At 53.0% G+C, this 11,819-nt stretch overlaps 1 protein-coding gene across 5 annotated transcripts in view; it reads left to right on the forward strand.

Annotated features, from left to right (window-relative positions):
* Window positions 1-1,222: 1,222 nt before the first annotated feature.
* Window positions 1,223-11,819, forward strand: part of PGAP3 (post-GPI attachment to proteins phospholipase 3) — a 13,277-nt gene continuing 2,680 nt past the window's right edge. Inside the window, exons 1-3 of one of the 5 annotated variants that reach the window (XM_059379067.1) lie at window positions 1,235-1,605; window positions 2,834-2,931; window positions 3,923-4,075. In XM_059379067.1, coding sequence (XP_059235050.1) covers window positions 1,425-1,605; window positions 2,834-2,931; window positions 3,923-4,075 — 432 coding nt within the window. In that variant the 5' untranslated portion in view covers window positions 1,235-1,424. Of the gene's footprint in view, window positions 1,606-2,833; window positions 2,932-3,922; window positions 4,076-11,819 lie in introns of all 5 variants that reach the window. The other 4 variants (XM_059379066.1, XM_059379068.1, XM_059379069.1 and 1 more) reach the window with 4 other exon arrangements.

Here is an 11,819-nt window from a genome sequence, read left to right on the forward strand (position 1 = left end):
TAAATGGAATACAATTTTACTTCTGGTTCATTCCACTTCTCAATATAAAAAGGAAAAGTTGACCTGGTTGGAGAGTGAGAGAGAAGGAAAGGCTGTCATTAATCTACACACACTAATTTGGCATCTAGCTACAAGGCTTCAGTGCTTCAATGACATGGGTATGTCTGTGTGTCCTGGTGGCGATGTCGGGAGGAAGAAATGGATATTAGAGCAAGTATCCTAACCCCAAAGTCCTCTTCTTGATTTTTTTTTTTTAATATTACATCTCAGTGTGGTCTGTATCACGTTGGTGATTTGAGAGCCCTGGGTTTAGCACCCAGATTCTTTTTTTTTTTTTTTTTTAAAGATTTTATTTATTTATTTGACAGAGAGAAATCACAAGTCGGTGAGAGGCAGGCAGAGAGAGAGAGAGAGGGAAGCAGGCTCCCTGCGATCCCAGGACCCTGAGATCATGACCTGAGCCGAAGGCAGCGGCTTAACCCACTGAGCCACCCAGGCGCCCCAGCACCCAGATTCTTACATTGAATTAACATAGTTTATTCGTTTAAAAAAAAAGGGAAGAAGAAAAAGAAAGAAAGAAAAGAAATGAGTTCTCAGCGCCTACCAGAGCCAAATTCTCTCCTAGAGCTGGAAGTAGAGTGGTAAACAAGACAGCAGAGGTCCCCACCCCCCTGGGGGAAAACATACCACTTGTATCTTATATCACCCTGCAGGCGTTACCACTCTCAGAAATGGTGTTTAAATTGAGACTAGAAGAAGAAGTAGGTGTGAGAGTATGAATGATAGAGACGAAGCAAAACCAGGAGGGTTGACAAACATGGCCCCTTGGGTCTAGCGCAGGGGTCAGATCATGCAGGACTTGTGGAATTATGATTTTTATCCAGAGGTAATTAGGAGCTAGTAAAGCATTTAAGAAGAAAAGTTTCACGGTCAAATTTGAATTTGTTAACGGAACGCGGAGTCGATGGGGTCAAAAGGAGGGGGCAGGGAGACTCGTGAAGGGGCCCCTGCGACTGTCTCGGCGACAGATGATGAGGTCTTTAAACCAGGGTGGTGCCGACGGAGAGACATGGACAGTTCCAGGTCCATTAGGAAGCGAAATTCGACGGGGCTGGTGACGGAAAAATAACCATGCCTCATAAAAGAAAGCATAGAGAAGAAAAAGGGCGCATGTTGATAAAAGACCAGTTTATTTTGCTCCTTAACCCACCTGGCGTCCCCCTTCTCTTAGCCCTGTCGCCTCGATATATAGAGATGACAGTAAGACGAGGGGCGGGGCAGGCGCCCACAGAAATCCGGGCACTTTTATATTTAAGGCGGGTGGACTCACCCGAGAGCAGAATACAGAACACAAGGCACTTCCGGTTACTCCGGAAGTGAAGACTTCTTAAGCTCCTCCGCCGGCGGAGGGCCAGGTTGAAGGGATGGCCGGGCGGACGGCGCGGCTGGTGCTGCTAGCTGGAGCAGCCGCGCTGGCAAGCGGCTCCCAGGGCGACCGCGAGCCGGTGTACCGCGACTGCGTGCACCGATGCGAAGAGCGGAACTGCTCGGGGGGCGCACTGAGGCACTTCCGTTCCCGCCAGCCAATCTACATGAGTTTAGCAGGTAAGCCCCACCCCGCGGAAAGCCCCGCCCCTCAGCCTTGGTTCCGCCCCCTTGCTCCCCTAAACCACCTCTGAACCTTCGTTTACCCCTTCTCCGTTATGAGTGTGAATGGAGCCCCAGGTTGATCAGAGCAGCATCAGCCAGTCTTAGTTACTTTTTTATTTATTCAATTTGGTATTTATTTAATATTCCTGGGAATTGGCCCGAGAATGACACTGAAATTGGACCCAGTGCCCTGGCATTCGGGGTCATAGTCTTCACGGGAACAATAGCCTTCTCCAGCCCAAGGGAGAGGATGATTTGAGTCCTAAAAGACCCCTAAGTCAAGCAATAGCGGCATATGGAGGAGGAAGGAATCATTCTGGCTTTGAGACTGTAGGGGCAGTGATCATCCTTGGAACTTTCTTCAAGGGAAGGGCTTCAGGATGGATACATTAAATTTGGACCTGTGGCCATTGTGGTCAGCTGGTGTGTGACAGGAGTCACAGTAGGTCCGGTCATTTTCACAACCCTTGAAGGTGATTACCCTTCACCCAATTTTACAATGGGGAGACTTGGAGAGGTTAAGTGCCCTGCCCTAAGTCACGCAGGCCGAAAGTGGTAAAGCGGAGTTTCCAGTTCTGGCCTGTCTAACTACAAGTTTGTGCTCTTTACTCTGCCTTTGCATTCCAGAGGGAACAGAGAGAATGGAGGCCCTGGGCAGATGTGAGCATCTCCGGTAGCTTGGTTTACTCAGGGAGCAGGGTTCAGGGTGCCTGAAAAGAAGTATGGAAAACAAAGTTGGATAAGCAGTTTGGGGCCTCAGAAGTCAGAGGGAAGAACTTGGGCTTCCTTCATTTTCATGTGAGCGGGGTAAGATGGCAAGAGTTCCTCCCTGGCGAGTGAGACCAAAGCCTGAGTTCAGCAATAACAAATATAGCCCACCTATCTATTGATGAGTCTGTCAGATGCCAAAGTTCCCATCTTGGTGGAAGGAGAAGAGAAGAAACATCTCTGCTCGCAGCAGACCCCCATCCTCAAAAACACACCCACATACACATACCTTTCCTTTATGTGTGTAGCCCACCGTCTCTCATACAACCAAGTGGGAAGCTAGAATTTTGAGATTTCATCTGGTTCTCTCCAACCTACAGGCCCTCTTAGCCTGGATTTGAGTTTGGGTCCCATTTGACCTCTCTCTGTACCTCCCATGATGGGGAGTTCACCGGGTCCCATTTCTGTGTTTCAGGCTGGACCTGTCAGGACGACTGTAAGTATGAGTGTATGTGGGTCACTGTTGGCCTCTACCTCAAGGAAGGTCACAAAGTGCCTCAGTTCCATGGCAAGGTGAGTTGGAGGGTCGGGGTAAGTATATGGTATATGGTGACAGTGCTGTAGGAGAAAGATACCCTTGAGTCAGGCAGTCTGAGCTGTGGGGTGATATGGGTTGGTGTTTAGGGTCAGTGCTTATTCTCAGAATCTCTGGTTTTCATATTATCGGATGGAACCAGTGAGTCTTGGCTCTGGATTTGGACTTAGAAGGTCTGGGAAGCTGTGTGACCTCAGAGAGTGATGGTGGACTTCTTAGGGTGGCTGAATGTCCATCTTGCTACAAGAACGAATTTCCTGACCCCACCGCCCAGCATGCTTTCTTTTGCTTCTTCAGTAGTATTCTGGGTTAAAATAGTAATACCCCCCTCAGATTGCTAATGCTTTTTCTTTTCTTCTTCTTTTTTTTTAAATTTAAACTCAGCCAACGTAGAATACATTTTTAGTTTTAGAGGTAGAGGTCAGTGATTCATCAGTCACATATAACGCCCGGTGCTCATCATGTCACGTGCCCTCCTTACTGCCCATCACTCTTTTTCCCCATCTTCTCACCCCCTCCCCTGCTAGTGCTTTGTCACCCAATAATAACCTTGTTCTAGACTGTTGAAGTTGACAAGAATAATTCTCCCCAGTTAGTCAGAATAAGCTAAGGCTCAGAGGCCTGTGGTCAGTGGTAGAAGATGGACAGATTAGGACCTCAGGTTTCTGGATGGCGAGTCTATGCTCGTTCCCCCAGGCCATACTGAGCCACCTGCACTGGCCCGCCTGGTCTTCCCAGAGACCAGGCTTACCAGTGCTGTGAATCCTGGCCCCACAGAGGGAGGACCTTCAGCTGGGGCCTGGAGGAGAGCACAATGACCCAAACAGGGACTGAACCTGAGGCTTTGGCCAAGGTCCAGAGCTAAGGAACCAGCTGAAGACCTGTTGATGTGGCATGTCAAGGAAAAGCAGGTCGGGCTGGCTAGGGGTTGCTTGCCCCTCAGGCCCCCTCCATGTGTTCCCTTTTCAGTGGCCCTTCTCCCGGTTCCTGTTCTTCCAAGAGCCAGCTTCTGCCATGGCCTCTTTCCTCAATGGTTTGGCCAGCCTGATGATGCTGTACCGCTACTACACCTCGGTGCCAGCCTCCTCCCCCATGTATCCCACCTGCGTGGCCTTCGCCTGGGTAGGTAACTTGCCGGGACTCCTGCCCTACACCCTCATCTAGGAAGGAGGAACTCTTCGATCCCCATTCTCACCCAACAGGGCTTGCCTTCCCCTGCCTTCCTCGGTGCTTTCCAGGTCAAAAACTGCAGCTGTGGGTGCTTAGGTCTAGGGAGAGAAAACAGGGAGGTCCTGGATCAGACCTTACCTTTCTAGCAGAGTCTTAGGCCAGGCTGTTTGTCGGGGAGGGAAGGAGGAAGAGAGAGAGGGAGGGAGGAGAGAATTTTGTCCTGAGGGCAGAAGCCACTAAGAGACCTAGTAGGGCAGTTTACAAGCACAGAAGGGACAGGCGTGGTAGGGAGCATGCTTGTAGGGACCACTCTGGATGAGTCCAAGCAACCCTCAGTCCCAGCCCAGGCCTGGAGGTATGGCAGCCACAGGACTCCACGCAGAGCTCAGCCTGGTCTTAGACCCTCCTGGAGAAACTGAAATATGTCCCATGTGAGTTTCCAGAGTAGTCTTGGAGCTTCACAGTGCAACTGGGCAGAGGAGCCAGCATCAAGGGCGGGAATCATGTGAGAAGCACGGACTAGGGTACAGCTCTGCACCATGACGACCTTGGGGAGGGTGTGAGAGTAAGAGGCTGCCCTCAGAACCTCCACTGTAAGCTTCTGTGCTCAATCACCTGCCTGCCACCAAAGCAGCCATTCATTTGTGTATCAAGCACCTCCCATGTGCCCAGCACTCGGCTGAGGGCTGGAGATCCAAAAGTGTATAAAAACAGGGGGCATCTGGCTGGCTCAGTCGGAGAGCGTGCAACTCTTGATCTCAGGGTCCTGAATTCAAGTCCCAAGTTGGGTGTAGAGCTTACTTAGAAAGACAAAGCAAGAAAAGCAAAAACAGGTTCCTGCCCTCCAGCCATAACCACACAAGCACACAACTGAAGGTAAAAGTGTAAGTCTGGAAAAGTGTGGTGGAGGATATGTGTGCTATAAAGGCGTGTGAGGGGGCACTGGACCAGACCAGTGCGGGGCAGTCAGGGAGGGCTTCCCGGAGGACGTGGCTTTGGAAGGAAGATCAGGATGATGAATGACTGTTAGCTAGGTGAATTCAGGGATAGTAGGAGGAGTCATCTACACAGAAGACGCAGAATGTGCACACACAGAAGAGAGAGAGATCCTGAAAGGCGGGGAGGCCTGCCATGCTGGAAACCAGAGAGTGGGTGCGAGACAGGTGGCGGGTGGGCAGGGAAGGGGGCCAGCCCGTGGAGAGCCTGGGGGCACATTAACACTTTTAATCTTGACTCTCTCGAAGCCTCAGGAAGCCCTGAGGGTTGAAGGGGAGAGATTTCAGGAGTAGATTTGCTTGGAAAGCTCATTTTCTGGCTATTGTGGTAGCAAATAGATTAGAGGGGTAGGAGTGGCTGCAGGGCCTAGTAAGTTTTAGCATCGGGCACAGTAGCCCGAGACTGGGGTGGGGCATGGGTCTTGGGAAGGGAGATATTAAAGAGAACTAGTTTGAGCTATGTTTTGAGGTGGTTAACATTTTTTTAAAGATTTTATTTACTTGTGAGAGAGAGAGAGAGTGTGCACCCATCGCGTGCATGACTTAGGGACAGGGGTAGATGCCGAAGGAGCCTCCCTGCTGAGCATGACCTGGGCTGAAGGCAGACGCTTCACCGACTGAGCCACCCAGGTGCCCCAACATTTTTTAAAAATTTCTTTCTGGGGCAACCGGGTGGCTTGGTTGTTAAGAGTCTGCCTTCAGCTCAGGTCATGATCCCGGGCTCCTGGGATGGAGCCCCACATTGCATCCATCTCCGCCTGCTCAGCGGGGAGCCTGCTTCTCCCCCTGCCTCTCCCCCCCCCCCCCCCCCACCCTTGTGTTCCGTCTCTCACTGTCTCTGTCAAGTAAAGAAATAAAATCTTTTTTAAAAAATTATTTACCAAACACATACATAGCTCTTACTGTATGTCAAGTACCATTCTAAGCATTTTATAAATATTAATCTCATTAACCCCATCATAAGCTTGGGAATAGGTGGTACTATTACCCTGAGTTTACCGCTGGAAAACCAAGAACTGAAAAAGTAACCTGCCCCAGGAGCCGGGCTTTGAACCCAGGCTGAGTTTGCACTCGTGTCATCTAGGCCAGGCCGATGCGCCACTGGCAGGAGGGAGGAGAAGAGGTCTAGGATGGAGCCCCAAGGGCCCCCAAAACATGAAGTTCAGACAAAGCAGCATGAGCCAGCAACAGAGACAGGAGTGGCTGGAGGGGTAGGTGGGGAAACTAGGATAGCCCTGGGACAGGAGCAGGTAGGAGCAGGCAGGCGGTTCTCTGGAATTCTGCTGGACAGTCAAGAGACCTGAAGGACACCCCTGCATCTGGCCACCGCAAGGTCTCTGAGGACCTTGGGAAAACTGGTCATACTAGGGTACTGAGAAGTCCAGGCTGCGCCTCAGACTTAGGAGACGGGGATTGGAAGGAGGGTAGCGGGGAGGCTGTTAAGTTTCTGGGAAATGTCGACCCTCCCTAATATTTTCTATTTAACAAATATCCATAATAACTGTTATGAATTACATAATAGACATTGTCCTAAGTACTTTATGTATATTTTCTCATTCAATCCTCATGTTACCACTGGGTGCTCTGAGCAAGGGTCAGAGCGGGAAAACCTGGTCCAAAGTCAACAGCTCACAAGTTAGTGACTGGGGGAGACAGGCTGGCATCTAGGACTGGTTCCAGGACCGTAAGAGGGCTTAGCTCCTCTTCTGGGCTCTTTCCGTATACCAATAAATGTCTGTTGAGCATTTGCTATGGATAGAGACCGGGGTTAGCAGTGGTGAGAACTGAGGCTCCTGCCCCAAAAAGCTGAGCCCTGGGGGGGAGGTAGGTGCAGGTGTGGCTGGCCCCAGAGGGCAGAATGTGGGCAGAGACCTGGCAGCAGTAAGGTCAGAAGGGAGACTACGTCCTTTAAGTGGAGAAGTCCGTCAGAGAAGCCCAGAAAGGGGACAGGCTCCACTGGGGACTCGCAGGCCTGATCAGGCTTAGACACATACACGTGAAGGGAGAGGAGCTTGGATTTCTGCATCTCGGGCTGGAGGCACGGCAAGAGCAGAGGGGCAGAAAGTGGGGGCAGTGGGACAGCCACAGGCAGCCTTGAAAAGGTCAGCGGGGCACAGTGTGGCTGGGTGGAGAGGAGAGGAGGGAGAGGTAAGGTGGCACAGAGAGGCCCCGAGTGCTGGGGGGCAGGGATGCTTGTGTAGGCCGGGGCCTGGCATCCTCTTACCCTGTCTTGGCCATAGGTGGCCTGGAACCACCACTTCCTGTTTAGGCCGCTCTCAGAGGAGGGAGCTTGGTCCTGGCCAAGAAAGCAGGAAGGGCAGAGAAATTGAGGAGGGTACACCTGTCTCCTTTCCCTGGGGGTTCTTCCAGGGTCACTGCTGTCTGGGCCCACAGCCTGCACCACCCCCCCTACCCCCACCCCTACTAAAGAACGCTGGACAGCCCTGCCTGACCTCTCTGAACAAAGCTGAGCGCCGCCTTGGATAGACCCATGGGTCTTGGGGGGAACTCAGAGGGTCCCAGCCTTTGCCAGAGGTCACATCACAACTCTCGTCTTGATCTCCCTGATTCTTGGATCTTTGATCTCGCTGGTATCTGCCACTCAGCTTCCTTCTCGGGGAGGGTCAGGCCTGCTGGTATCCCACAGTCCAGTCTACTGAGAACACTTAGGACAGAGCAGGGGATGTTAGGTTGAGAGAGGGCAGATACCTGGGGATTGTGCCTGAGGACATCTTCAGGATATGGGGTTCTGGAACATGGAACCCCCACATGCTGACACTAGGTCCTCGAGGGAACGGGTCTCGGTGCCCACACTCCCTTTGATTTTACGCTTGATCTTTACACTTGATCTTTAGTCCCATGTGCTTGTGTTTACGGGAGGGAGGGATTCTGAGCTGAATGGAGGGTGTGGTGGTGGACTTTGTCTAGGGCTGGGTCTTCTGGAGCGAGTGAGGCTCCTGATTGCTCTTGGGGTAGGATCAGAAGGCCTTTTTCAGGTTAAGTCTTGGGAGAGTTGTCTCTGTCTTTTACCCCTGGGAAATGAGGAGCTGCTCCCCAAATAGGGCTGGCGAAGCTTTGGCACAAGGGAGTAATCTCTGCCTTGACATCTGGTCCTGGCTTGGGCTGGACATCAGCCAGGCTTTGGGAGAGCTTGCCAGAGCTCTTTGACTTCTGGAAACTGGGGGTGCCTGCTCTCTGCAAAGCCAGGAGGCCAAACCAGTTCCCCACCTTTCGTCTAGTAAGGAAAGGTCCTCAGAAGTAGAGGGGAGGGAGAGAATGAGGGGTCAGGAGAGCCCAGACTATCCCTGCAGGTTGATGGATGGAGGTGGGGACTGACTGTGTTCTGCCTCTGCTGCAGAAACCAAGAGAAGAGACAGGTTGAGCCTGCAGCAGAATGATGGTTAGACTTCGGGAAGGACTTCCCACTGGTCAAACAGAAGCCAGTGCAACAGACAAAGGCAGGAAATCAAGGAATCCTTTTTTTTTTTTTTTTTTTTTTTTTTTTTTTTTTTTTTTTTTTAAAGAATTTATTTATTCATTTGACAGAGACAGATCACAAGTAGGCAGAGAGGCAGACAGAGAGGAGGAAGCAGGCTCCCCGCTGAGCAGAGAGCCCGACGCGGGACTCGATCCCAGGACCCTGAGATCATGACCTGAGCCGAAGGCAGTGGCTTAACCCACTGAGCCACTCAGGCGCCCAAGGAATCCTTTTTGATGGTGGGAAAAGCGATCTTCCCCCCCCCATCTCATCCGCCTCTTCCCCTCTTCCCTCTAAAGAGGGAGGTGGGGAAGGGCTGCCCTGCCTGAGGCAGGGGGTGAGACACTGTGGCCTGTTGGAGGGGGGGAGGCCAGGATGGCAGCAGGCGTCATATTTAACATTCTGCCTCCCCCACTTCTGAGACACCAAGCTATTTAAAGAGCCACATGTCCCCACCCTCACGGTGTCAGTGACAAGCCCCGAGCACTGGGGCTTAGCACTGGGGTCAAATTCCTGACAGATCTGGCTCATTTGGCATCCAACCAGTTTCACGGCTGTGATATATTTGTCTCAATTTTCTTATTTTCCGACAGACTGAAACAGCCTCCTGCTCTCCCTCCCGGAGCCTTCCCTTTCCCCCTCCATTCCCACCCTTGTTGGCACCCTGCCCCTGGCCTCCCCCTTTCCTCAGTGTTTACACAAAGCTCCCGGTGCCTGCTGGGCAGCCCAGCGCCTTCCCGGCCTGGCTGGTTGGCCAGTTACCATCGCCCCCCCACCCCGCCACTTCTACCCGAGCCACACACTTGTGTCTCTTGGAGCCTCTCCCTTCCTTCCATGTCTGTCTGTCCTTTTCACTTGAGTCTTGGTTACAAACTTTGCATGAAAAGAAATAGTATCTCTTCCGTGCATGGTGGGGGATACTGACATTTAGGGACCCACTGTGTGCCAGTGGCCACAGCAGCACCCGTTGAACAAGTGGCTTCTCTCTGCCAGGCATTCTGCAGACAGCACCTTCAGGACCCTCTTGTGCACTGGGTATCCTTATTAAGCCGCTCTGGTAGATGAGACAGCTGAAACTCAAGAGATTTTATTGGTTCAAGATCACAGAGCTATTTAGGGACTGAGGCAGAACTTGAACTCAGGGCCCGTCTTATTATGGAGGCTGTGGACATTCTGCCCCCAGCATGAACAGTTTTGGGGGAGGGGTCACCACGGGGAGACCACCTCTTTTCTTCACCTGGACTTCTCTGGCCTTTGGGGAGAGCGGAAGGCAGACTTGGCCTCTTTGGCCTCAAGTCTGTGGAGAGATGTGAGGGTCCTATTCTGTTCAACAAATTGGGAAGAAACGCCCCATCATGTTTGCCCTGTCCTGGGCTGTACACTGCACTTGTATCGCTCATTAAATCCTTGTGAACACTGTGATCATTCCCATTTTACAGATGAGGAAACAGAGGCCCAGCAAGGTTAAATAACTTGCCCAAGGACACATGGGAAATGCAGAGCTAGGATTTGAACCCTGGCAGCCTAACCCTGGGGGCTGCATTCTTTTTTTTTTTTTTTTAAGATTTTATTTATTTATTTGACAGAGAGAGATCACAAGTAGGCAGAGAGGCAGGCAGAGGGGGAGGGGGAAGCAGGCCCGGACTCCAACCCAGGACCCTAGGATTGTGACCTGAGCTGAAGGCAGAGGCTTAAACCCACTGAGCCACCCAGGCACCCCAGGGGGTTGCATTCTTAATGACACTTCTCTCCCAAGTCCGAGGAGAAGGTCAGAAGAGGAGTCCCTCATAATGGGACAGGGTCCCCGGGAGAGAGGACTTTTCAGGGATGCAGAGTCCAGGCTTCAGGTGGGGGTCTGTAAGTGGAAGGCCCCCCGGAGAGGCAGTTGAACAGGGCACCCGGCGACTCTCACTCTGTTGGTGGAGCTAAGCCCTGGACCCATGCTGTCTCCCAGCCCAAGAACCATCACTTAGCTCAGTCCTCTTGTCACCTCTCCCTTTCTGCTGTGGGGAGAGGGAGGCCTGGGTGGTTGCCAGCCCCTGCCACTTTCCCCTTCACCTTCCTCTCCTACTGGCTGCAAGGCCACTGTCCTCCCCGAGGGCGTCCCTATTTCTGGCCTGCCCTGGGTCCCTGCCTCCAGCCCCAAGTCTCCTCCTCTCCCCACGCTGACCCTGAGCTTCACAGACCTTTTGGGAGCAGTGTCTGAGAAGCCACTCCATGCTGTCCCTGCCTCCAGGCCATGCCTCTTATACCATCTCTGGGGAAGGGTCATGGGGACTGGATGGCCATCTTCAAAAGAGCACGCAGCCTGGCATGGAATAGTCCCCTGATGTCGGGGCTGGAGAGGGAGGAAGGGTCACTGAGGTTAGGCCCTGATGAGTCACAGGAGGAAGCTCAGGCCGAGGGCAGGGCCTTTGTCCAGGTCATGGGGAGCAGAAGCTGAGAGACAGAATCAGCGTAGGACCCAGGCCAGACAGGCTTGCATGGGGCTACCTGAGCCTCCAGAGACTTCTACTACTGACTGCCTTTGCAGAGAGCCTGGCCTGCCGCCACCCCTTTGCTTTTCCTGTGCTCTCTCTCATAAACCCCTTTGGGCCTGCAGTAAGGGACCCATCCTGCCGCCTGGCCTTCCTGCTGCAGGACTGGGCAGAGAGGCATCCTCCCTGCCAGTTTTCCTGCTGTCCTGGACCCAAATGAGCAGCTCCTGGCCTTCACCCATCTCAGGCAGGCTTGTTCCCCGCCTCAAGGGCACCCCTCCCTATCTCCAGTGCATCCCAGGCCAGACTTCTGGCTGCGTTCCCTTTGACGGGCTGTGCCTGGTTTTCTAGTGTAGGAGTCTCCCCACCCACCCCCAAGCCCACCCTTTTCTCCATGATCTGGGCATCCACCATGGGTACCGCCCCAGCTCCCACAAGATCTAGGATTCATTTGCAAGAGGTTTTGTGCTGTCTCCTTGCAGTTAATTGCCAGGGGAAAGGCCCCAGACGTGCTCCTGGGCCCGTGCCCACCACAGCCCCTCCAGCCTTCCGCTCCTCCCAGAGCTTGGGAGTAGCAGACACTGGTCTGGCGGGTTGGGCCGGCCCACCCAGGAGGAAGCTGGGCTCCCCAGGCCAGCCTCCTCCGTAGAGACTTGGCCCCAGCGGGATCAGCTCCATCTCCCTGCCTTGCTTGCTTTGCTCCGGACACGCCCCAAGCTGGCTCGAGCCCCTCCACCCCACCCACT

The sequence above is a fragment of the Mustela nigripes genome, chromosome 16 (genome assembly GCF_022355385.1).
Source record: "Mustela nigripes isolate SB6536 chromosome 16, MUSNIG.SB6536, whole genome shotgun sequence".
Classification (NCBI taxonomy): domain Eukaryota; kingdom Metazoa; phylum Chordata; class Mammalia; order Carnivora; family Mustelidae; genus Mustela; species Mustela nigripes.